Below are 27,569 nucleotides of genomic sequence, written 5' to 3' on the forward strand. Positions count from 1 at the left end.
CACCGAGTCCATGCCGACCAGCGATCACCCCCTGCGCTAACACGCTGGGAAAATTTACAATTTGACCGAAGCCAATTAACCTGCAAATCTGTACTTCTTTGGTGTGTGTGAGGGAACCGGAACACCCGGGAAAAACCCACACAGTCACAGGGATAGCGTACAAACTCTGTACTGCCAGCACTCGTAGTCAGGATCGAACCCAGGTCTCTGGCGCTGTAAGGCAACAACTTTATCCCAACGCCACTGTGCCGCCCTCTAAGCTGTTCTCTTAGTCTCTTCATTGTCATAAGGTCATAAGGAATATGTGTAGAATTAGGCCATTTGGCCCATCAATTTCATCATAGAAACATGGAAAATAGGTGCAGGAGTGACCTTTCGGCCCTGCACCGCCATTCAATATGATCACGGCTGATCATCCAACTCAGTATCCCATCCCTGCCTACTCTCCATACCCCCTGATCCCTTCAGCCACAAGGGCCACATCTAACTCCCTCTTAAATATAGCCAATGAACTGGCCTCAACTACCTTCTGTGGCAGAGAATTCCACAGATTCACCACTCTCTGTGTGAAAAATGTTTTCCTCATCTCAGTCCTAAAAGATTTCCCCTTTATCCTTAAACTGTGACCCCTTGTTCTGGACTTCCCCAACATCAGGAACAATCTTCCTGCATCTAGCGTGTCCACCCCCTTATGAATTTTGTAAGTTTCTATAACATCCCCCCTCAATCTTCTAAATTCTAGCGAGTACAAGCCGAGTCTATCCAGTCTTTCTTCATTTGAAAGTCCTGACATCCCAGGAATCAGTCTGGTGAACCTTCTCTGTACTCCCTCTATGGCAAGAATGTCTTTCCTCAGATTAGGAGACCAAAACTGTACGCAATTGGCAGATCTCTCTCTTCCTCATCATCACATTCTCCTGCCTTCCCCCATAACCTCTGACACCCGTACTAATCAAGGATCCATGTATCTCTGCCGTATAAATATCCACTGACTTGGCCTCTACAGCTGTCTGTGTCTCTACATGGTCACACGGCTCATGCAACTTCCAGTACTGGATGCCCAGATACGTCCACCAATTAAGAATGAAGGGGGGGAAGCCTGTGTCTTTAGTGCCGCATGCAAATGTCACCCCCTAGCCTATGACTCCAACCCCCTCAGCTAGGGGAGGCAGAATCACAGTGATCATAACCTCAATGTCATATTTGATGCTGAGGAGAACTTTGAACCACTTATCCTGGCCATCACCAAGAGCAGGAGCAATTCTACTAAGCCTGCCATTATTTTCCATTCTCACAAAGGCAGCATGTCCAATATCAATTTGTCATAAGCCTTTGCTTGTCCATGTACTCATTTACATCGCTTATTGCCTATCCGTAATTGCCTCTGATCTGAGTAGCTATAATCTAGGGTCATTTTGCACAGCAGGTTTAAGTCCATTGGAGGAACAAGAGTAAAGATAACGGATTTTCTGCTGTGATTATTCGACCAGTTGGCATTTTCACAATTTTCAGATAATATCATGATCATTATAAGCTACTTTCTCTTGTGAAGTGCATAGGAAGGAACTGCATATTGCTGGTTTACACCTGACATGTGTAATTAGTTGAATAGAAATTCCCCAGCAAAAATGATGGTATTGGATCATATAGTCCCAGAATGTAATCTAGGCCCCTCTGTTAGTATTGATTTGTTATTGTCATGTGAAAAAAAATGTTTTTCGGGCTATCCAGGTAAATCAACCATATCCAATTCCAATCAAACGGCACAATATATAAGATAGACACTTCACGCAGGAATGGCTCCGGGTGGCTTCTCTGGAGAAAATGGATAGGTGACGTTTCGGTTCAGAACCTTCTTCAGAATACAATGTAACAGCTCCAGAGAAAGTGCCGATAAAAGAACGAGTGCAGGAAGGTGGGACTAAGGGAATAAATAAAAATAAATTGGATAGGCATATGGATGAGAAGGGAATGGAGGGATATGGTATGAGTGCAGGCAGGTGGGACTAAGGGAAAATAATTGTTCGGCACGGACTTGTAGGGCCGAGATGGCCTGTTTCCGTGCTGTAATTGTTATATGGTTATAAGATCAAGGTAGATTGAGGGATTGGTAATGCTTGTTATAAGAGGTCCGTACAAGACTGGCTATTGCAGGAAAGAAGCCGTCCTTGAATTTGGTGGAAGATTTTGTATCTTCTGCCCAACAGGTGAGGAAAGAAGAGAGAATGGTTTGTGATTATACTAAGGTGTAGATGGGAGGATGGATTGCATGATGTACTGGAATGCATCCGTAGCTCTCTGCAGTTTTTGTGGTCTTGGACATTATAGTTGCCATGACCAAAATGTGATGCATCCTGATTGGATGGTTTCTATAGTACATCTCTAGAAATGGGTAAGAATGATTTGAGACATGCCGAATTTCCTAGAGGTGTCAGTATGTTTGCTTGGCCGTGGCATCAATGTGGTACCAGTAATATTGGTCCCAACACTAATGACTATATTTGCAGTCATTCATGCTGAAGTAGTTCATTGCAATGTGATGTGTGCGGTCCAGTCCATCATACAACCAGCCGTCACCCATCGACTGCATCTAAACTTCACATTGCCTTGGGAAAGCAGCCAACATAATCAAAGACCATTCGCGCCATGGTCCTTCTCCCCTCTCCTGTGCTAATTAATCAATGAAACCCGTGTTGCCCATGGACTGGGATAAAATGGAGAGAGGTTTTCTAACCAACTCTACCCCCCCAGCCAGCCCGCCCCAAACCACCTCCCCACATCCCCCAAACAATTGTAATCACATCTTGTTTCATAAAGAAATGGATAAAGGGGCCTTGACTTCATATTGAGTAGAGGCCTGACTGCATGTGTCACTGGCAGACAGCGAGACCCAGCCATTCCTTGGTGTGTGTGCGCGACTCAATAGAAAACAGAGTTTTGCCGTTGGCAAATTGTCTTAACCAAGGGCCCTGCCATACTGTTCCCTTCCCGTGAATCTTAGCCCTCTTTGGGAAGTTCAGCTGCTGTTTTTCCTACAGGATTTATATTTGTGCAGCCATCTTTTCACCAGCACAAAACTCTGCCAAAAGGATTTAGCTACAGTACAAATCTATCTCCAATATCCCCAGTCACTGATATGAAAAATGTAACTCCTTTTTCTTAATCCTAGCACAGACAGATTTGATTAACCCTGTTTTCCCTGCAACTATGTTAAAGAAGGAACTGCAGATGCTGGAAAATTGAAGGTGTAGATCAGTGCATGTTCCTTTAACATAGTGACCTCACCACTACTAACCACTCCCCATTGTCTCTCGTATAATTGTAAGGTCCCCACCTCCAGCCCGCCTCCAATTGGAGACCAGTTCGAATCCCACTTCTGACACCATGTAAAATGACTTGATTCCTACACAGAGTCTTTTACTGATGGATTATTATAATCACTAACATACACTATGCAATAGCTGTCCGTGGTCATCACTGGAGCTAGAGAGCGAGCTGGAGGTGGGGACCTTACAATTATACGAGAGACAATGGGGAGTGGTTAGTAGTGGTGAGGTCACTATGTTAAAGGAACATGCACTGATCTACAGAAGGTACACAAAAATGCTGGAAAAACAAAGCGGGTGCAGCAGCATCTATGGAGCGAAGGAGATAGGCAACGTTTCGTCCCGAAACGTTGCCTATCTCCTTCGCTCCATAGATGCTGCTGCACCTGCTGAGTTTCTCCAGCATTATTGTGTACCTTCCCTGCAACTGTCTTGTTTAAAGGGCGAACACACAAATTGATGCTTTTTTCTCAGACCTTCTTGAGGTTGAGTTTAGTTTATTGTCACGTGTACTGAGGCACAGTGAAAAGCTTTTGTTGTGTGCTAGCCAGTCAGCTGAAAGACAATACATAAGCACAAGATCAAGATACAAGATACAATTTATTTGTCATTTGGACCCCTTGAGGTCCAAATGAAATGCCGTTTCTGCAGCCATACACTACAAACAAATAGACCCAAGACACAACATAATTTACATAAACATCCATCACATCGCTGCGATGGAAGGCCAAAAAAACTTATCTCTCCACTGCACTCTCCCCCCCCCCGATGTCAGAGTCAAAGTCAAAGCCCCCGGCTGGCGATGGCGATTGTCCTGCGGCCATTAAAGCCACGCCGGGTGATGCAAGGTCGCACACCGGGTCTTGGTGTTAGAGTCCCCGGCGTGCGCTCGCAGAGTCCCGCGGCCATTCCAAGCCGCGCGGGGCAGTGGTGTCAGGCCCCGCTCCAGGAGCTCTTCGACCCCGCAACTCGGGCGGGAGAAGTCGCCGTTGCAGGAGCCCTGCAAAGCGGTCTCCCTCCAGGGACCCGCGGGCTCCCGGTGCCGCCGTCCGCCAGACCCGCAGTTGCAGCCTCCGAATCTCCGGAGGTCGGGCCGCAGCAGCGCTCCACCACCACTCCACCCGCTCTGAACTCGGCCAGCTCCGCGACGGTGAGGTGAGTAGTCGGCACCAGAGCCCCCGGTCTTCTCCTGTTGGAGGCCGCTCCTCGTTGCAGCCCCAACGACAACGGAGACCCGACAAAGAAAAGGTCGGGTCTCCCGTGCAGGGAGAGATTAAAAGTTACCCCCTCCCTCCCACCACACACCCCAACAAAAAATAACAAAAACTACATAAAAACATAGACAAAAAATAATAAAAACGCAGACGGGCTGCAGAGGCCACTGCTGACCAGAGTGGCGCCGCCCAAGCCATTCTGTGACCTCATACATAACCTTGCATATGTGCCATGCCCACTTCACTCTATGGAGATCATGGTCACTCTCAGTCTTTTGACCTTACAGCCATTCCAAGCATTTGCTGCTGATTTTAGCCACACGTCATGGTTTGTTGCTACCATCATATCAGAGAGGTCACCAAACTATGTGCTCAAGGAGAGAACACTTCAGCACGATTAGCAGGAAGAATTGGCACACACAGCAGGCTTCCCCAGAGTAATTTGAGACTTGTCAAATTTCCTTAGTCTTCTGAGGAAGTAGACGAGTTGGTGCGCTTTCTTGGTCGAAGAGTCAATGCAATACGACTAACACTATCCATAACATTAAGTATTATATTAAAATCATTCATACTAGGTCTGCATTTATTGACTTACTACAAGTATAAGATGCAACGGTAATTTAAAAAATAAATGGTGCCAGGATCTGGTAACGGGGGATGAAAAATATGGTTGATATATCCCTTTTTGCGTGGTTTTTTATAATAGAGTAACTGCTTCTCTTTCTTTCTCTCTTTTCTAGGGTCTATTTCTTAACTTTCTTCTCTAACTCTCATTCTATCTTTATTAAAGCTCAAAAAATGAAGGGGTACAACAAATGTAATAAGATATATGTGGTGGTACTACTGGAACTTATTGTACTTCTAATAAATTAATATAAATTTTAAAAAACATTAAAAAAAAAAATCATTCATTCTAAAGCTTGTTGTGCTCATATGGGTTTTCTCTTGCAGAGACTTTCCTGGCAACCTTCTGCCAGGCAAGCCCTCTGGAAGATCCCATGAAGAACATGCCTCCCAGCAGTTATTGTTTTCACCAGCTATCCCAGGTCTCTCCAACCTCTGAATCCTGCCTTCTCCCGAGAGATCTCTAACATACCCTCTCCTGCCCCAGCCATCTATCGTTTCAGCAATTATAAGTGGCAATGATAAGAGTGCTGGTTGTATTGAGGAGTGTCTATTCAGGAGCCAGCTGCTGTGATCGCAGCTACTGGGCTAAAGGTCAGAAGCAGCAAGAATTTGGATGAACAGACTTGCTGCCTCAGGACAGAAACCCCCCAAAATTCTTCTCTGTGAACCATAGGATTGGTTGTGACTTTCACACACTCACGATGCTGTTTTAGAAACATAGACAATAGGTGCAGGAGTAGGCCATTCGGCCCTTCGAGCCTGCACCGCCATTCAATATGATCATGGCTGATCATCCAACTCAGTATCTTGTACCTGCCTTCTCTCCATACCCCCTGATCCCTTTAGCCACAAGGGCCACATCTAACTCCCTCTTAAATATAGCCAATGAACTGGCCTCGACTACCTTCTGTGGCAGAGAATTCCAGAGATTCACCACTCTCTGTGTGAAAAAATGTTTTTCTCATCTCGGTCCTAAAAGATTTCCCCCTTATCCTTAAACTGTGACCCCTTGTTCTGGACTTCCCCAACATCGGGAACAATCTTCCTGCATCTAGCCTGTCCAACCCCTTAAGAATTTTGTAAGTTTCTATAAGATCCCCCCTCAATCTTCTAAATTCTAGCGAGTACAAGCCGAGTCTATCCAGTCTTTCTTCATATGAAAGTCCTGACATCTCAGGATCGGTCTGGTGAACCTTCTCGGTACTCCCTCTATGGCAAGAATGTCTTTCCTTAGATTAGGAGACCAAAACTGTACACAATACTCCAGGTGTGGTCTCACCAAGACCCTGTACAACTGCAGTAGAACCTCGCTGCTCCTATACGCAAATCCTTTTGCTATGAATGCTAACATACCATTCGCCTTTAGGTGGTAAGGTTGTTCGTTGCTAGGCCAGAATCTGTACATCTTTAATGCTGCTTACATTGAACGCGAATTTTGAACACTCAAACTCTTGTTTTCTCTTGTGCATCACAGCTAGCTCTCGTGCCTCCTACAGCAGCCAACATGGGCACCTGGGCCCAGACCTGCGCCCGCTGCAGTCTCCAGAGCACCACATTGACCCCATATATGAAGATAGAGTTTATCAAAAGCCCCCTTTGAGGAGTCTCAGTCAAAGTCAAGGAGACCCGCTCCAGGCATCTCTCACAGGGACTTATCGCACTAGTACAGGTACAGTGATGTATGTAAAGATGTCATGCTTGTAATCACTATCATATATGAATACGTTACACATCTTCCCATCGCCAAACATGCACCCATTCACTTGAAACCCAGATTCCAGTGACAAGATCATATGTGATGAATAACTGTTATATATGTAACATCTTCCATGGTTTTGAGACATCCCAAATCATTTCACAGGCGTTTCAGTAAGTTTCAAATCGTGATCAGTGTTGTAATAGCGGATATCTAACACCCATCTTGCTCACAAGAAGGTTTCATAAACAGCAGTGTGATATTGATCAGGTTTAGTGATGTTCCTTGAGGAACACATATTGACTTGGACACCAAGATGGAAATACCCTGCTCATGGAGTTGTACGTCACAGGACGAGGCCCTTTGTTCCACCATTTCCATCCGGCCATCGAGAACCTATCTATATTCATCCTATGTACCTGCACTTGGTCCAAAGAAACATAGAAAATAGGTGCAAGGGTAGGCCAGTTGGCCCTTCGAGCCAGCACTGCCTTTCAATATGATCATGGCAGATCATGCAAAACCAGTACCCCTTTCCTGCTTTCTCCCCTTATCCCATTAGCCCTAAGACCTATATCTAACTTTCTCTTGAAACATCCAGTGAATTGGCCTCCACCGCCTTCTGTGGCAGAGAATTCCACAGATTCACAACTCTGGCTGGAAAGGTTTTTCCTCATCTCAGTACTAAATGGCCTACATCTTATTCTTAAACTGTGACCCCTGGTTCTAGACTCCCCCGACATTGGGAACATTTTCCCTTACATCTACGTACACCTATATCTATTACATTTCCCCTTGTTATATGGTTTATCTAGCCTGTCCAATCCCTTAAGAATTTTAGGTGAATAGGTGGAGGAGGAGGCCATTCGGCCCTTTGAGCCAGCACCGCCATTCATTGTGATCATGGCTGATCGTCCCCAATCAATAACCCGTGCCTGCCTTCTCCCCATATCCCTTGATTTCACTAGCCCCTAGAGCTCTATCTAACTCTCTCTTAAATCCAGATAAGATCCCCTCTCATCCTTCTACTGTCTTCACTGCATCCAGGTACTGTGAGAGTTCTGACAGGCAAGATGTTTCAGATTGCAATCACTCCATGAGTGACGAAAAATGCCATCTTGGATTTCCCCTAAACATCTTTGCAACTCATGTCAAACCTAAGCTCTCTAGACTTGGGTTTCACTGCCATAGTCCAAGGTGGTCATCGATATCTCATTATTGCAAAAGCAGATAGGACCTCATTTAATGTCTCATCCACAGAACGTGACAGATCTGTAGGGATTTTGAAATGAAGGACAGTATTTGATCCTACAGGCTCTTGAAAATTGCACTGAAAATAGTTTGCACTGACAGCAGCTTGGATGAAATATTTGCAGTGATCAGAGGTATTTACAACAGCCTCTGCTGTGGGTAAATTACTATATATGGTTTTGCTTAGTTACATTATTAAGCAGCAAATGTGAGTGCAGTGCTTACAAGGAGCAGTCAGAATAATTCATTCCTGTCAAATGATAATTGTAGTGAAAGCAAAGCATCGCACTTTTCCTTGAAAAGCATTATTACCAGTGCTTCCTTCGATGCATTTTCCACAACATCAACAATCCATCAGTCCACATCCACGTAAGTGCAGCCCATTTGCTCCATTTAACGTTTGCGCTTCTATCTTCAGTTGGACATGTTCCAATCTGTAGCGTATGGAACAATGTGGTAAAATAGCAGTTAAGGGCCTGTCCCACTTGGGCGACTTTTCAGCTGACTGTCTGCGACCTTCAAGCTCACGGCACTTGCCTGAAAAACTGCAAACTGGAACGGTGACTGTCAGATTGGCACACAACACACGCAAACGACACACGCGCACACACACACGCACGTACACACACGCACACATATACACACGCACGACACGCGCGCACACATGACACACACACACCGCAAAGGCGGGGGCCAGGGAAAGTGGGGGAGCGCCCTCTGAAATTCACACGGTGCAAAGCCAATGTGATACAGACACACACCGCGATGAACAGGAAGGCTAAAGAAGGCTAGCACAGTGTATGGTAAGTCCTTTAAAAGAGCGGGGGGGGTGGGGGGGAAGGGTGGAGAAGGAGTGGAGACACTTTAAAGAAGCCAGACAACTTTTAATAAACCAGAGATACACAGCTGTGAAGTTTAGCGGGCATTTAGCATTGCCGATCAGTTTTCCTTGGTTCTGAAAACTCGCGCTTACGTTTTTCTCCCCCCAATGAGCCAATGAAAATGCCCGGTCAGCAAAGGCGATGAACTAAAACTACCTCGACTACCCAATACTACATGGTGACCCCACTACAACTGTACCTACGACTACAGGATTATCGATTTTCTCCATGGCGACCAATTTTTGGCTGCAGAAAAAGTTTCAACATGTCGAAAAATTTGCGGCGACCATACTGAGGCCGCGACTGGTTCCCAGAATGCGGGAACTCCTCGCGACCATGAAGGAGGCTCACCAGAGACCACCAGCGAACATGTGGTGATCGAGTGGTTATGGGGGAAAAGGCAGGAGAATGGGGTTAGGAGGGAGAGATTGTCCATCCATGATTGAATGATAGAGTAGACTTGATGGGCTGAATGGCCTAATTCTGCTCCTATCCCTTACGACCCAAGTCCAACAAATTCACTATTATCCGTCAGGGAATGTAAATGACCATCCTTACATGGTGTGGCCTGTAAGTGTCTATAAACCCATGGCTGTCGCCTGTTTGGTCCTCAGTTTGGGGACTGTTAGAGATAAACAATAAATGCTACAGTTACCAGGAACATTCACACCTGAGAATGAATAAATAAGACAAATAACTCCTTGGACTTTGTCACAAGTTGTGCGCCCCACAAATGACCCTTCCCTTCGCAACCACTGGTTGCCCAAATTTGTTATTAATCCCACACTAACTTGAAAAGTGAACAAACTCATGATAACCCTTTTAAATGCCATAGAGGACTTTCATAGTTAATCAGCAGGAAAGTGCTCATGGAATTTTTTCACATTTAATCTCTGTAAAGCCTGTAAGAATTTTCTCCATGGTTGCGTAAATCAGTCCTCAATTAATCTTTGCTAGAAACTCAATGACACCTCTGGAGAGTTGGAACGCTGATCAAACAGCCACGTGCAATACGTTGCTGACTCTCACATGGACCCAATGTTGTCTCTACATAAACTCAGCAAGCTGACAACTTCTGTGTGCATTCATGCAAACAAACTCTCTCATAGAAACATAGAAAATAGGTGCAGGAGGAGGCCATTCGGCCCTTCGAGCCAGCACCACCATTCATTGTGATCATGGCTGATCGTCCCCAATCAATAACCCATGCCTGCCTTCTCCCCATATCCCTTGACCCCACTAGCCCCTAGAGCTCTATCTAATTCTCTCTTAAATCCATCCAGTGATTTGCCCTCCACTGCCCTCTGTGGCAGGGAACTCCACAAATTCACAACTCTCTGGGTGAAAACGTTTTTTCTCACCTCAATCTTAAATGACCTCCCCTTTATTCTAAGACTGTGGCCCCTGGTTCTGGACTTGCCCAACATTGGGAACATTTTTCCTGCATCTAGCTTGTCCAGTCCTTTTATAATTTTATATGTTTCTATAAGATTGCCCCCCATCCTTCTAAACTCCAGTGAATGCACATTAAAGTCAACGACAGTCCTTCAGAAAATTCTTGGACAAAAGAGCATGCTTATTGACTGAAATATGACCCAAACATAGTTCCAGGTCTCATTCACTACTCATGCCAATCAGAATCATTTGCCAGGTGATAACAACAACATTTATGTAGCTATCACCTTGAATGCAGTAAAGGTGTGCCGAGATATACAATAGAAGCTATCAACGGCCGTTTATGCTAGTTAATGAACATCATAAAGGAAAGGTTTAGGGGGGAATTTCATGGCTGCGCTACATGTAAACCATGAATCTGTACCTCTGTGCCCATTATATATGCTTGCACAACATACGTAACTTTGACTCCTGAGACTGCAGGCTTGAAGAATCTCCACAAAGTTTCTCCTTACTTTTTGTTGGCAATCTCACACCAAGAGGCAGCGGGTGAGAAAGTGAAAAGTTGTCACATTAGACCTCTGTAACGGGTATAGCTTGGACCCAATAGCAGCACAGAATCAGGCAGGTATAATTGGTCATAAACTTTATTACCATACTGTAACACAGAGTAGTAACACAGGAATGGGTACACCGTATTCACACAGAGGCTCAGGATTGAGCGAGGGTTCCGAAGAGGGGCAGGCAGGAGACGTAGTCGGGATAGCGGAAGGTCCGGTAACCAGGAGATCCAACACACGATGCAAACAAACCAGCGAGGGACAGACGAAAGGAGAGTCGAAGCCAGGCAGGAAGTCGAGGAGCCGTTGCAGGGATACACCAAACAGCCCAGGAGAGAGGCAGACAGAAACCAGGAGGTACGGGACGAAGGCCGTGGTCGGGGACAGAAGGCTGAGGTGATATCCGGGAAGACGACAGGACAGAATGGTCAGGGGCAGGCAGGTTCGAATACGTGTAGGCAGTCGGGAAATCGCTGGAGAGTCTTGCATGAACGCTGAGAACAATCTGGCACTGTGTGAACGGTGAGGAGAGTCTATATACCGGGTTAATTAGTGATCAGAGGCAACTGAGTGCAACAGGTGAGGAGAGTTGGGCTGATGAGAGGGGAGTGGCAGGCAGGCAGGTGAGGAGAAGGAGGGACCGGTGGAAAAGTACTGGGAGGTGAAGTGGATGAGAATGAGGAGAGGGCAGACTGACAACCTCTGGTAAGTGCATTCCTGAAATAGTTGTACATGAGTCTAGAATGGGTTTTGTCTCCATTGACTGATCTCTGCCAAGCACCCATTTCTGCATGTTCACTTAGGGTTAGAAACATAAACATAGAAATTAGATGCAGGAGTAGCCATACCCCAAACCTCTGGCCATTCGATCCTCCAAAGGGGGTGTTACCTGTACCTGCCTCCCCTTACCCCCTGCCTTTCTTCCACCTAGCCCGACCCGCCATTGCATGATCATAGGGCTGTCGTCCCTTCTCAGCCTGCACCGCCTGTACCTGCCTTCTCTCCTTCCCCATACCCCCTGATCCCCTTAGCCACAAGGGCCACATCTAACTCCCTCTTAAATATAGCCAATGAACTTGCCTCAACTACCCTCTGTGGCAGAGAGTTCCAGAGATTCACCACTCTCTGCGTGAAAAAAAGTTCTTCTCATCTCGGTTTTAAAGGAATTCCCCTTTATCCTTAAGCTGTGACCCCTTGTCCTGGACTTCCCCAACATCGGGAACAATCTTCCTGCATCTAGCCTGTCCAACCCCTTAAGAATTTTGTAAGTTTCTATAAGATCCCCTCTCAATCTTCTAAATTCTAGAGAGTATAAACCAAGTCTATCCAGTCTTTCTTCATAAGACAGTCCTGACATCCCAGGAATCAGTCTGGTGAACCGTCTCTGCACTCCCTCTATGGCAATGAACTTCAGTCCTTGTCTAACCTAGAAATCCTTCGAGCCACTGCTTTCATTTACCACCATAACAAAAACAGCTTTCTTGTCTATACAGCGCATTCAGAAAGTATTCAGACCCCTTCCTTTTTCCACATTTTGTTACGTTACAGCTTTATTCTAAAATTGATTAAATTATTTTCTTTTTTAATCACAATCTACACACAATACCCCATAATTAAAAAGCGAAAACAGGTGTTTAGAAATGTTTGCAAAGCAATTAAAAAGAAATAACTGAAATATCACATTTCCATAAGTATCCATAAGTCTGGAGCAGGTTTTCATCAAGGATCCCTCTGTTCATCTTTCCCTCAATCACGAAACATAGAAACATAGAAAATAGGTGCAGGAGTAGACCACCTATGTTTCTATGACTAGTCTCCCAGTTCCTGCTGCTGAAAAACATCCCCACAGCATGATGCTGCCGCCACCATGCTTCACCACGATGAGCGGTGCCTGGTTTCCTCCAGACGTGACACTTGGCATTCAGGCCAAAGCATTCAATCTTCGTTTCATCAGATCACAGAATTTTGTTTCTCATGGTCTGAGAGTCCTTTAGGTGCCTTTTGGCAAACTCCAAGCGGGCTGTCATGTGCCTCTTACTGAGGAGTGGCTTCCGTCTGGCCACTCTACCATAAAGGCCAGATTGGTGGAGTGTTGCAGATATAGTTGTCCTTCTGGAAGGTTCTCCCATCCCCACAGAGGAATTCTGGAGCTCTGTCAGAGTGACCATCGGGTTCTTGATTACCTCCCTGACCAAGGCCCTTCTCCCTCGATTGCTCAGAGCGGCCAGCTCTATGAAGAACTCTGTGGTTCCAAAGTTCTTCCGTTTAAGAATAATGGAGGCCACTGTGTTCTTCGGGACCTGCACTGCTGCAGAAATTGTTTTATACCCTTCCCCAGATCTGTGTCTCGACACAATCCTGTCTTGGAGGTCAATGGACAATTCCTTTGTCTTCATGGCTTGGTTTTCGCACTGACATGCACTGTCAACTGTGGGACCTTATATAGACAGGTGTGTTCCTTTCCAAATCATGTCCAATCAATTTAATTTACCACTGGTGGACATCAATCAAGTTGTAGAAACATCTCAAGGATAATCAATGGAAACAGAATGAACCTAAGCTCAATTTTGAGTGTCATAGCAAAGTGTCTGAATACTTATGTAAATGTGATATTCCAGTTATTTCTTTTTAATTACTTTGCACAAATTTCTACACACCTGTTTTTGCTTCTGTGTTCTGGGGTATTGTGCGTTGATGATGATAAAACAAAATAATTTAATCCATTTTAAAATAAGGCTGTAACGTAACAAAATGTGGAAAAAGTGAAGGGGTCTGAATACTTTCTGAACGCATAATAACACCTTTAATGTCTCACAAAACGTTCAGAAAGCTCCCATTGGGAACAAAGCCTTGCAAGCTGAACCCAATACTGTGTGTATTCACTCACCCAAAGGCGTAATCCTGCAATTGAGTTCTCTCCCTATAGAGGCTGTGGAGGCCAAGTCAATGGATATTTTTAAGGCAGAGATAGATAGATTCTTGATTGGTACGGGTGTCAGGGGTTATGGGGAGAATGGGGTTGAGAAAACAGATCAGTCATGATTGAAAGGCAGTGTAGACTTGATGGGCCGAATGGCCTAATTCTGCTCCTATCACATGAACCTACCCATGCCTCTGCACTTTCCTCTCCTCCTTTAAGACCTTCTTTAAAATCAATTAATAAACCATTAGTTTGTTAATAAATCTTAGCTCAGTCACTTGTTTTAACGTCTCAACTTTTTTGCCTTGCTTCCTTTTTAGTGTGAATGATACACCAATGCAAATCATTGCTAATTTTCTTTTTTTCCAATATCATTATTTATAGGGGAGGTAGGGAGGTGGGGTTACTGTAGTTTGTAACCAAGTCATTTAAAGGAACAATGACCAAAAATCGAAGGAAGACAAAAAAGCTGGAGAAACTCAGGTGGTGAGGCAGCATCTGTGGAGCGAAGGAAATGGGCGACGTTTCGGGTCGAGACCATTCTTCAGACCCAAAACGTCGCCTATTTCCTTTGCTCCATAGATGACAAAGAACAATACAGCACAGGAACGGGCCTTTCAACCCAGAACACTTATGCCAAACATGATGCCTAGCTGAACTGATCTCATCTGCTTGCACTTGATCCACATCCCTCTATTCTCTGCATTTCCATGTGCCTATACAAAAGCCTCCTTAATGTCATTCTTGTGGGGAAAAATCCCGCCCCACCCATCTATTCCAAACATTTCCGCCCCCCCCCCCACACTTTATATCTGTGGTGACGTTACAGCTCTTTCTCAAATGGAGCACATCATTCTCTTGTTCAAGGCATTTAATTCAACTCCAGGCTTCGCCATTGACACCCTCACTGGAGATGCCCCAGATGAACTTTGGATAGACGCATTCTTAATAATGGATGTGATATCTTTAATTTGCGCCTGATTAACTAACTGCATGATTTCCAGAGTATCTCGGAGAAGACAGCTGCTATCATCTCCTCCACCTTAGGGTACTCTTTCAAACCAGAGTTCAGCTTCAGAGCACTACCAATTAAAGCTGTGTGCAGTTAGCATTGTAACATTTTACATGCTGGAGTGAATGAGTAAAGGGCTTGTCGCGACGGGCAAATGACGCCCAAGCGGGACAAGAACTTAACTTTCTATGTCATTCATTTGAATATAAAGGTGTGGTGGTGTAATGACGATATGATTGAACTGTTACACCTGGAGCCTGGTATTAATAATCTGGAGGATGTTCACAAATTCACAAATTATAGGAGTAGAATTAGGCCATTTGGCCCATCAAGTCTACTCCGCCATTCAATCATGGCTGATCTCTGCCTCCTAATCCCATTTTCCTGCCTTCTCCCCATAACCCTTGACACCCGTTCTAATCAAGAATTTGTCTATCTCTGCATCAAAAATATCCACCTCCACAGCCCCCTGTGGCAATGAGTTCCACAGATTAACTACCCTCTGACTAAAGAAGTTCCTCCTCAGCTCCTTTCTAAAAGAGAGCAGAGGTTGTTGATAATTCGTCAAGTATGAAATTGGACCTAATTCCTCAAATATTAATCTCAAAAGAAGATTCCACCATTCGCCACCTTTTCCCGCTTGGCCCTACCCTATGGTGCAAGCACCTTTTGGGTGGGTCTCAAGGAGATTCGTGAGGCTTTGGTCAATGTGATACAACACTCAGTGTTGAAGTGAAAAGAGGAGCATTAGAAATGGATTAGGTTGCCAGTAGTGGTGCTGCAGCAAGCAAGAATGTCCTATCTGGGACACATGACAATGAACTCTCTTGACTTGACTTGATTCAGGAGGGTGAAGCAATGGACTTGAATGCAGGTGAGAATTTTAGTTTTTTGGGGAGCCAAAATAATTGAGCAGAAAATGATTGGGAAATGGGTGGGGCAGAGAGGAGATGGTAGTGAGCAAGACTTTCCCTGGAAGGAGTTAGAGATTGACAATAGTGGATTGACAAATGGCTGCAGATGTCATGGTCAGTGTTATACACTCCTAAGGATGACATCTTGCCACGTAGACACAACATAGAGATAGCCTGACAAACTCTCGCTGATTTATCCAGCTGCTGTTTTAAACTAAGTCACCTGCATAAAAGGATCTGCAGGCCTCTCATGTCCAGCTCGCAAACAACTGTGACACAAACGTATCTACTGTTTAAACTGTTAAACAATACTGTATGTTTCAAAACAGTCCTGCACTGTATTTAAAGGATGAGTTCACAAACTCTATCCCTTCCTCGCCGCCAATTTTGTTATATTCCGGATGGCAGAATGAATAACAACTTACACGCAGGCTGCCTGGATCACAAGAGAGATTTATTACCCAACATCCCCTACTTATATACAACACCAACTCATTAGCATATGCATGAATACATTACACTCAGGACCAAAACAAATGCATTGGAAGGAACTGTGTTGCACCAAAGATAGACAAAAATTGCTGGAGTAACACAGCGGGTCAGGCAGCATCTCTGGAGAAAAAGAAGAGGTGACGTTTTGGGTCAGATCAGGCCAGACGAAAGGTTTCGACCCGCAACATCACCTTTTCTTTTCTCCAGAGATGCTGCCTGACCTGCTGAGTTCCTCCAGCATGTTCTATCTACAAACAAAAACCAACTGGGGGGAACTCAATAGGTCGAATTGTATTTGTGGAGGCAAAGCGCAGGTCTTGATGCAAGGCCCAAAAAGTCAACTATCCCTTTGCCTTCACATATGCTGCTTGACCTGCTGAGTCTCCAGCAGCTTCATTGCAATAATGTTTGAATTGAAAGCTTATGGAAATGGTAGGTGAGACCAATGGGTTTCTACAGGGAATTGTGCTAGGACCTCAGCTCTTTGTGAGACATATAAGCTACTTGGAATTACATGTAGATGGGTTGTTGGTTAATAGGTTTGCTGGTGACACCAAAATTGGAGGAGTGAGGGACCTACAGTAACCTTCAAAACCCTAACTGGACCACTGTTGTAGTGGGCTGGAGAAAGCCAATTGCTTGTTGGCGCTTGCAATGCTATATGATCTTGGCCTTCCCAGAGTTCTTACAATTTGAACCACGATATACACAGTAGGTTCAAATCTCATTTCTGAGACTTCAGTACAAACTCCAAGCCTTATCTTTCTCAGATGATCATTTTTGAAATGGATCTAACGTTAGAAAGAAAATACAGAATAACAGCAATGTTGTAATGTTTTTTGTAGGACCTTGCTGTGCAGAAACTGGCGTGTAAAATTGGCCAATAGTGGCGACACTTCAACATTACATCATTTGCAATAAAGCACTTCTCAGATTATGATTGCAAATATGAATGCATAGAATTTAGCACAGTACAACAAAGATGCAGGTCCTTCAGCCCACAATGATGCCAAGTTGTACTAATCTCTTCTGCCTGCATGTGATCCATATCCCTTCATTCACTGCATCTCCATGTGCCTATCTAAAAGCTTCTGAAATGCCACACATGCCTCCACCGCCACCCCTGGCAGTGCGTTCCGGGCGCCTACCACTCTCCAGGCACTCACCAATTGCCCTGCACATCTCCTTTAAACTTTGCTCATCTCACCTTAAATTTATGCCCTCCAGTCTTTAACATTTCCACTCTGCGAAAAAGGTTCTGACTGTCTACCCTATCCATGCTGCCCATCATTTTATAGATTCCATCAGGTCTTCCCACAGCCTCCGATGCTCCACACAGAATGGAACAAGTTTACCCAGTTACTGTAGGTCTTGGCTGCCAAATCCAGAACAAACTCAATTGGAGCTGGGAATGAGATCAGAAAGCCATCGCCATCAAAATGATAATGGAAATCTGAACATCTCTCAGAATTGATCAGTTGAATATTTCATAGCCGAATCCAAGAAATATTTGTGAGGTTAGACGCTAGTAATTGCAGTGCACGACCCGTGAATGGAACTTGTGATTGAAATGCTAAAGGTGTACGAGGAGCTGAGTGCCTTGATCGCATTTCAGTGTTCCTCTGCTACCCATGTTCTGGATGGCAGGATTTGTGAAAAATCAGGCAGGAACATGAAGGAGTGAGTTAACATCCTGCAATGGGCGTAATAGACTTTCTGTGCGTTGTTAATGAAATCCTGGACTGCAACATCTTTCAAGGATGAGAGACTTTGGATACATGGGGAGATTAGAAATATTGCGACTGCTCTCGTCCTGGTCGTAAATGTTAAGGGAGATTCAATACAGACCTTAAAAATTATGTTGTGTTTTGATAGAGTTAATCAAGCAAAATTGTTTCTATTGGTGAAAGGAAATGAGAAAGGTCACATGGGTGCTGTAGTTGGTTTAATGTTGAAAAATATTGCACAACAAAGGCAACATTAATTCCGTAATGTTCTGTCCGCTGCAAGGTTTTTATAATCCCTCTACTCAGGATTTTGGAGATTACCTAGTGGCCCACAAGGCACATTCGGGGGCCTGAGTATGGGTTAAATGTGTTAAGTCTGGCAGCCCCACATTTTTATCGCACTTCCTAATCGAGCTAGAAGTGATGGTTAATGAAAGGCGAGGCACAGTCACAGTGCAATCCTTGGAGGTTTCAAGAATACTGTGGTTAAAATGCCTCCACGGTAACGAATGAAAGTGTTCTTGCAGTGAGAGCAGCTGCAATCAACAATCATACATTGACAGAAGATTTCAAGGACAACTGCAAATTGCCATGGTTACCTCGAGTGAGAAATTTCATTGGTAAATTTCAGAGCAAGTTTTCGGAATAAATCTTCAGTATAAGTCACCTTAATGGTTCAGTCTTCACCTGCGGATTTCAAATCCCATTAGCTAGACGAGGGACTAAATTCCAAGCTCTGAAGGACGATGCATCAATTGCACTGTTATCTCAATGACTGTTTGGTAACATTACATTTTATTGAGCTTATTTTGCTAGTGTTACTGTTCAGTGAATGATTTTTTGTTTTACCCCCCCACCCCCGTTAGCTTCCCCCCCCCCCCCCCCCCCACTCCTATTAGCTTTTGTTTCACACCCCCACCCAGTTAGCTGTTGTTTTTCCCCCCCCCCCCCACTCCTATTAGCTTTTGTTTCAGCCCCCCCCCCCCCCCCCCCCCCCCCGTTTAGCTGTTGTTTCTCCCCCCCCCCCCACTCCTATTAGCTTTTGTTTCAGCCCCCCCCCCCCCCACCCCGTTAGCTGTTGTTTTTTCTCCCCCCCCCCCCCACTCCTATTAGCTTTTGTTTCAGCCCCCCCCCCCCCCACCCCGTTAGCTGTTGTTTCCCCCCCCAACCCACCCCGTTAGCTTTAGTTTTACTCGGCCATAGCTCTGCATTAGCACTCTCTCCTCTGAGCCAGAAGGTTACAAGATTGTGGATTCAAGTCCGACTCCGGAGATGAGCACAAAATCAAAGCTGCCACTTCAGTGCCACCACCGAGAGAATGCTTCAGCTTCAGATCAGCTTTTATTCAGCTGAGTACATTAAGCCACGACACGTTCAGCCAGATGTAAACGCTCCCATGGTCCCATTTTAAGGAAGAGCAGAGCAATATTCCCTAAATCCCAACCATTACCAATGCCTCAAATAGCAAATTAGCATTGTTTCTACAATAAGATGCCAGAATTGAGCCACATCCAGTCACAGGAGTGTTGAGGACAACCACTGTGTTCCCAGGAGATAAGGAGTGGGTGACGTTTTGGGTCGAGACCCTTCTTAGAGTCATAGAGTGATACAGTGTGGAAACAGGCTCTTCGGCCCAACTTGCTCACACTGCCAACAATGTCCCAGCTACACTAGTTCCATTTGCCTGTGCTTGGTCCATATCCTTCCAAACCTGTCCTATCCATGTACCTGTCTAACTGTTTCATAAACAATGGGATAGTCCCAGCATCAACTACCTCCTCTGGCAGCTTGTCCCATACATCCACTGCCCTTTGTATGAAAAAGTTACCCCTCGGACTCCTATTAAATCTTTTCCCCTTCACCTATGTCCTCTGGTCCTCGATTCCCCTACTCTGGGCAAAAGACTCTGTGCATCTACCCGATCTATTCCTCTCATGATTTTGTATACCTCTATAAGATGCCCTCTCATCCTCCTGCGCTCCTTGATTCCTTAGATCATCGTTCAGTCTGAAGAAGTGTCTCAACCTGAAACTTCACCCATTCCTTCTCTCCAGAGATGCTGCCTGCCCCGCTGAGTTACTCCAGCTTTTTGTGTCTATCTTCAGTTTATAGCAGCATCTGCGGTTTAAACCAGCGTCTGCAGTTCCTTCCTACACATTTAGTCTGCTGTTCCTTCCTACACGCAGTGCTCCCATAGTGTTCTCCATTTACAATACAATACAATACAATATTTATTGTCATTTGAACCTCAGTGAGGCTCAAACGAAACTCTGTTTCTCCAGCCATACAAACAAAGACTATTCTTACTAGACATGCAACCAACTTAATCCACACAAACATCCATCACAGTGAACCTCCTCCTCACTGTGATGGAAGGCAAATTCTTTTCTCTCCACTGCTCTCCATTTTTCTCCCTTCATACCTGTACGTCTTTGGAGTGTGGGAGGAAACCGAAGATCTTGGAGAAGAAAACCACGCGTTCACGGGGAGAATGTACAAACTCCGTACAGGCAGCACCCGTAGTCGTGATCGAACCCGGGTCTCTGGCGCTGCAAGCGCTGTAAGGCAGCAACTCTACCGCTGCGCCACCGTGCCACCTCTTGTGTTTAGCTAACTCCCCTTTATAAATGATTCCCCGTCAATGCAGCTCTTGCTTAAAAACATAAGTCTGCTGCCTTTTAAGATTACCTTTTCTCTGGCCTTTCTGATAAGACCTTGCTAGTTTGTAAACCCAAGTAGTGCTATGAATTGAAGGGTGCCATTGTGAATAGTGAACAGTTCTGATGAAGAGAAGATTTAGATTAGCACCTTACCTATCTCCTTCAGAATATCCCAGCGAAACGCTTTAGAAGTAGATTCAATCCTGTAATGGAGGAGCCTCTTTCCATCCATCAAACTCCCAGAAACAGATCAACTGTTTTTATGATGTTGTTTGCAGGATAAGTATTGTCTAGGGAATTGCTCTTCTTCAAAGCAGCACCTTCAGATAATTGAAGTCTAAGCAAGAGTGAGCAGTTTAATGTATTTTCAAGCAGTGTGAGTGCAGTATCTCAGCCTGCATTTTTGTGCTTAAATCTCTGGAATGGGGTCTGGACCCACGGGTATCTGATTTGGAGGCAAGGTAACTATGTCACAGGGTCTGAAATGCACAAATACAAAAGACACATTCTCCTCAAAAGTATCACTACATTGTTGCCCATTAAAAGGACGTTTCAATGCCTTTCAATGGCAATGGTGAGACCACACCTGGAGTATTGCGTACAGTTTTGGTCTCCTAATCCGAGGAAAGACATTCTTGCCATAGAGGGAGTACAGAGAAGGTTCACCAGACTGATTCCTGGGATGGCAGGACTTTCATATGAAGAAAGACTGGATAGACTCGGCTTGTACTCACTAGAATTTAAAAGATTGAGGGGGAATTTTATAGAAAGTTACAAAATTCTTAAGGGGTTGGACAGGCTAGATGCAGGAAGATTATTCCCGATGTTGGGGAAGTCCAGAACTAGGGGGTCACAGTTTAAGGATAAGAGGGAAGTCTTTTAGGACCGAGATGCGAAAATCATTTTTTACACAGAGATCTCTGGAATTCTCTGCCACAGAAGGTAGTTGAGGCCAGTTCATTGGTTATATTTAAGAGGGAGTTAGATGTGGCCCTTGTGGCTAAAGGGATCAGGGGGTATGGAGAGAAGGCAGGTATAGGATACTAAGTTGGATGATCAGCCATGATCATATTGAATTGCGGTGCAGGCTCGAAGGGCCGAATGGCCTACTCCTGCACCTATTTTCTATGATTCTATTTTCTATGTTTCATCTATATTACTAAAAGTCTGATCTTGACCACTTCCTGTTCTGTATATTGATTTTAGAAAAACGCTGCCACTTATGGCTGTGATTTTTGGCCATCTTACTCAGTCCCCCTCCGCTGCGCAGGACAAGAGGATTTTTCCCATCGATGAAAAATAAGAGTTATTAGTGTTTAAAAAATGTTGAGATTCTCTCTCCAGTCAATCATGCCATGAAGGCCACGCCCCTTCTGGTGGGAGGGGGAGGGACTATAAACCCAGAAGTGTGGGCGTGGCTCAGTCTCTGCAAGATGGAGGCGGGAGAGGTCACGACTCACTCTCTTTAGGGGCCTTGCACTCAGCTTGAAATGGTATGAAACTGCACTTGAATTTGGTGTTACTCCAGCATTTTGTGTCTATCTTATTTTTAGCTTTGTCTTCTAGAATAGACTTTGTGGTGAATTGAGCATTGAAAGGCCCTGACAGCTGTTCAGCCACTAATGGATGCATAAAACAGTTGAATCCATTTAATTTCCAAGGAAGTCCAATAACTGTTCATGTTTGTGCTAAAATGGCCAGTTCAGAGCAATACGTCTGTGCAGGTGTTAATATTCAACATGAGACTCCTCTCACCTTTCTTATCTAACCTTTTCCATATATATGGAAGTGGCTGGGCTTGTACACTCTGGAGTTTAGAAGGATGAGAGGGATTCATTGAAACATATAAGATAATTAAGGGTTTGGACACGCTAGAGGCAGGAAACGTGCTCCCGATGTTGGGGGAAGTCCAGAACCGGGGCCACAGTTTAAGAATAAGGGGTAAGATTTAGAACGGAGATGAGGAAACACTTTTTCACACAGAAAGTTGTGAGTCTGTGGAATTCTCTGCCTCAGAGGGCGGTGGAGGCAGGTTCTCTGGATACTTTTAAGAGAGAGCTGGATAGGGCTCTTAAAGATAGCGGAGTCAGGGGATATGGGGAGAAGGCAGGAACGGGGTACTGATTGGGGATGATCAGCCATGATCACATTGAATGGCGGTGCTGGCTTGAAGTGCCGAATGGCCTACTCCTGCACCTACTGTCTATTGTCTATATCTCGATTCCTTTAGTCTCCTCTACTTTTCTAGCATCTCCCAAAATGAATTATAGCTGAGCTAATTTATTTTGTTTGTTTCTTTAAAATTACTTTTATTAAGAGAGAAAAATAATCCCATGTGCCTTTAAATCTAATTTCTCAAGATAGCAACATGCCACTTATTCAGGTACTGCTCAAAGATTGCCTGCCTCAAGCCTTTACATAGATTAAATCACAACTGGTTAAATGCCTGGGTAGCTTACATTGGTATAAACATTGTATTCTCCAATTTTAGGTCATCTCCTCCAACCCCATCTATTGTATCCGCTGCTCTGGATGTCAGGTGATTGACATCAGTGAGACCAAGCGTAGGCTTCGCGATTGTTTCGCCGAACACCTTCGCTCGGTCCGCATTAACCAACCTGATCTCCCTGTGGCTCAGCATTTCAACTCCCCCTCCCATTCTGAATCCGACCTCTCTGTCCTGGGCCTTCTCCATGGCCAGAGTGAGCACCACCAGAAATTGGAGGAACAGCACCTCATATTCCGCTTGGGCAGTCTGCACCCTAGTGGCATGAACATTGAATTCTCCAATTACTGTTAGCCCTTGCTGTATGTTCCCCTTCTCAGATCTCCCTCAGCCCTCGGGCTCCTCCTCTTCCTTTTTCCTTTCTTCTCCCCGTCCCCCCCCCCCCCCCCCTCCCTCCCGCTTCAGTCTGAAGATGGGTTTTGGCCCGAAGCGTTGCCTATTTCCTTCTCTCCATAGATGCTGCTGCACCCGCTGAGTTTCTCCAGCACTTTTGTCTACTATTCCTTCCTCTAGCTTCACAATCCACAACTCTCCGATCCTTTTGTCTCACGACTTCTGATTTACATCTCTGGACTTTGCTTATCAACCCTTTAACAGCTTACTATTTCTAGAGGACGTTAATACTGCAGCTATATAAGAGTGGGGTAGCCATGGGTAGTTAATTTGTCGTACTGGCAAATAATTTGTCCGAAAGGTTTTTTTTGCATTCATATTTTGGAAAAATGTTGTTCTGCATTGTTGGCCTGTGTGAAGAAAGTTTATTCGTACTATTCAACTGTTTCACGAGTTATTAGCACCACTTAAATATCTTAAATCAAATGCACAATTTAAACAAATCATGGATAATTTCCACTATTTAAAATGGCCACAGATAATCATCACTACTTAAGCATGCAATGTGTAATTTTCATCACTTAAATGAGCCACATGCTTGGAATAATAATTCTGCAAAATGTCTTGATTAATTATAATACAGGCACGAACAGCACACAGTATCTGCTATTAATTAATCATGTCCCGATATCTGATCGACAACATCAATTACTAAAAACCTTTCCATTAACTTTGTTTTTGTCTCAAAGGAACCAATTTCTTTTTACTTTCTTTAGTAACTAAGTATATTTTACTCCCGTAGTCATCAGGTTCGTTTAACGCGAGCAAGGTTAGGAGGTACAACAAACAATCTCATTTCCAGCACATAGTCAACTTACTCACAAAATCAGATTCACGTTAAAAAGCAAGAAAAGCAAACTTTTGGGTTGGGTGTATTTTTTGCCGCGTGTAATGAGGTACAATGAAAATCTTTGTTTTGCGTGCTATCCATTCAGATAAGATATACTATACATAAATACAATCGTCAATAGACAATAGGTGCAGGAGTAGGCAATTCAGCCTTCAAGCCAGCACCGCCATTCAAAGTGATCATGGCTGATCATCCCCAAACAGTACCCCGTTTCTGCCTTCTCCCCATATCCCCTGACTCCGCTATTTTTAAGAGCCCTATCTAGCTCTTTCTTGAAAGTATCCAGAGAACCGGCCTCCACCGACCTCAGAGGCAGAGAATTCCACAGACTCACTCCCCCAACATCGGGAACATGTTTCCTGCCTTTAGCGTGTCCAAACCCTTAATAATCTTATATGTTTCAATAAGATATCCTCTCATTCTTCTAAACTCCAGAGTGTACAAGCCCAGCTGCTCCATTCTCTCAATATACGACAGACCCGCCATCCCAGGAATTAACCTTGTGAACCTACGCTGCATTCCCTCAATCGCAAGGATGTCCTTCCTCAAATTCGGGGACCAAAACTGCCACAATACTCCAGGTGTGGTCTCACTAGGGCCCTGTACAACTGCAAAAGGACCTCTTTGCTCCTATACTCAACTCCTCTTGTTATGAAGACCAACATGCCATTCGCTTTCTTCTCTGCCTGCTGTAACTGCATACCTACTTTCATTGATTGATGAACAAGGACCTCCAGATCCCATTGTACTTGGACAAAAATGCTGGAGAAACTCAGCGCGTGAGGCAGCATCTATGGAGCGAAGGAAATGGGCAACGTTTCGGGTCGAAACCCTTCTTCAGACTGTACTTCAGACTCCCATTGTACTTCCCCTTTTCCCAACTTGACATAATTTAGATAATAATCTGCTTTCCTGTGTTTTGCTACCAAAGTGGATAGCCTCACATGTATCCACATTAAACTGCATCTGCCATGCATTTGCCCACTCACGCATCCTGTCCAAGTCGCCCTGCATTCTCATAGCATCCTCCTCACAGTTCACAATGCCACCCAACTTTGCGTCATCTGCAAATTTGCTAATGTTATTTTGAATCTTTTCATCTAAATCATTGATGTATATAGTAAATAGCTGCGGTCCCAGCACCGAGCCTTGCGGTACTCCACTATTCACTGCCTGCCATTCTGAAAGGGACCTGTTAATCCCTACTCTTTGTTTCCTGTCTGCCAACCAATTTTCTATCCATGTCAGCACACTACCCCCAAACCATGTGCCCTAATTTTGCCCACAAATCTCCCATGTGGGACCTTATCAAATGCTTTCTGAAAGTCCAGGTACACTACATCCACTGGCTCTCCCTTCTCCTTTTTCTTAGTTCCATTCTCAAAAAATTCCAGAAGATTAGTCAAGCATGATTTCCCCTTCATAAATCCATGGTGACTCGGACCGATCCTGTTACTGCTATCCAAATGTGCCACTATTTCATCTTTTATAATTGACTCCAGCATCTTCCCCACCACCGATGTCAGGCTAACTGGTCTATAATTCCCTGTTTTCTCTCTCCCGCCTTTCTTAAAATATGGGATAACATTAACTTCCCTCCAATCCACAGGAACTGATCCTGAGTCTATAGAACATTGGAAATTTATCACCAATGCATCCACGATTTCAAGAGCCACTTCCTTAAGTACCCTGTGATGCAGACCATCAGGCCCTGGGGATTTATCAGCCTTCAGTCTCATCAGTCTATCCAACACCATTTCCTGCCTAATGTGGATTTCCTTCAGTACAATGGATAGAGCAAAGGGGCTGTATTGCAGGTATAGAAGAGATTTAAAACAGTCAAGCAATGATGGTAGATCTTCTTCTGGGAAAGAGCACTCAATGAGTTGCCATGCTCCGGCACCATCTTGTCAACTTAAGAAAGAACTTCTAGTAAAAGTCTGAAGAAGGGTCTCGACCCAAAACGTCACCTATTCCTTTGCTCCATAGATGCTGCCTCACCCGCTGAGTTTCTCCAGCATTTCTGTCTACCTTCTAATAAAAGTTCAATAATTTCTGTAAAATCGAGTAGAAGTTTGTTGTTCTGATCTTACTTCTGCAGAGCGTTTGTGTTTGTGTTAGAAACAGAAATATAGAAAATAGGTTCAGAAATGGGTCATTTGGCCCTTTGAGCCAGCACTGCCATTCAATATGATCATGGCTGTTCATCCAGAATCAGTACCCCGTTCCTGCTTTCTCCCCATATCCCTTGATTCCTAGCCCGAAAGGCTATCGCTAACTGCTATGTTAATGCAAGCTGGCATTTAATCTGAGGTGAGGAAAACATTATCACCGAGCCCTGCACTCCCCTCACCACTGTCCATGCATATGTATCCACCAAGAATCTTTGGTAGCTGCTGCTGAAACATGCCATTTTATTTCCTTCTTTGTGCAAGGAATTGGGACAAAATGTAAATCCTGGACTTCAGTGGTTTCCGCTACTTGTCCATATTAACATATACACTATTAAGAACTGAATTATAAAGTGAGAGGGGGAAAATTTAACGGAGTTGTACGGGACAAGTTTTTTTACATGCAGAGTAGAGGGGGCATGGAATGCATTGATTGCCAGGGGTGGTGGTGGAAGCACTTACAATGGTGCCATTTGAGAGGCTCTTGGATGGGTACATGGAAGTGCAGGGATGTGGATCATGCACTGGAAGATGAGATCAGTTTAACTTGCTCTCGTATATGGCAAATTGTGGGCCAAAGGGTCCACTTCCTAGTAACCAAACAAAATCCATGATGCTGCATGTATCTGCGGAGTAGACTTGATGGGCCGAATGTCTTAATTCTACTGCTATTCCTTATGACATTGTCATTGTTCGTTATTTGGTCCACCACAGTAGGTTCTTCTGCAAATTATCAATGCATATTGTCACTGCTTCGGGGCAGCGTGGTGTGGCATAGTGGTAGAGTTGCTGCCTTACAGCGCTTGCAGCCCCGGAGAGCCGGGTTCGACCCCGATTACGGGTGCTGCCTGTATGGAGTTTGTACGTTCCACCCGTGACCGCGTGGGTTTTCTCTGAGATCTTCAGTTCCCTCCAGCACTCTAAAGAAGTACAGGTTTGTAGGTTAATTGGCTTGGTATAAGTGTAAATTGTCC

General features: G+C 44.6%; 1 protein-coding gene across 1 annotated transcript in view; it reads left to right on the top strand.

Moving 5' to 3' along the window:
- LOC129706504 (catenin delta-2-like) overlaps nucleotides 1–27,569 on the top strand; it is a 1,547,539-nt gene that overhangs the window by 1,217,289 nt on the left and 302,681 nt on the right. Inside the window, exon 10 of the mRNA XM_055650854.1 lies at nucleotides 6,642–6,836. Coding sequence (XP_055506829.1) covers nucleotides 6,642–6,836 — 195 coding nt within the window. The remainder of the gene's footprint in view (nucleotides 1–6,641; nucleotides 6,837–27,569) is intronic.

The sequence above is a fragment of the Leucoraja erinacea genome, chromosome 2, assembly GCF_028641065.1.
Source record: "Leucoraja erinacea ecotype New England chromosome 2, Leri_hhj_1, whole genome shotgun sequence".
Taxonomy (NCBI): domain Eukaryota; kingdom Metazoa; phylum Chordata; class Chondrichthyes; order Rajiformes; family Rajidae; genus Leucoraja; species Leucoraja erinaceus.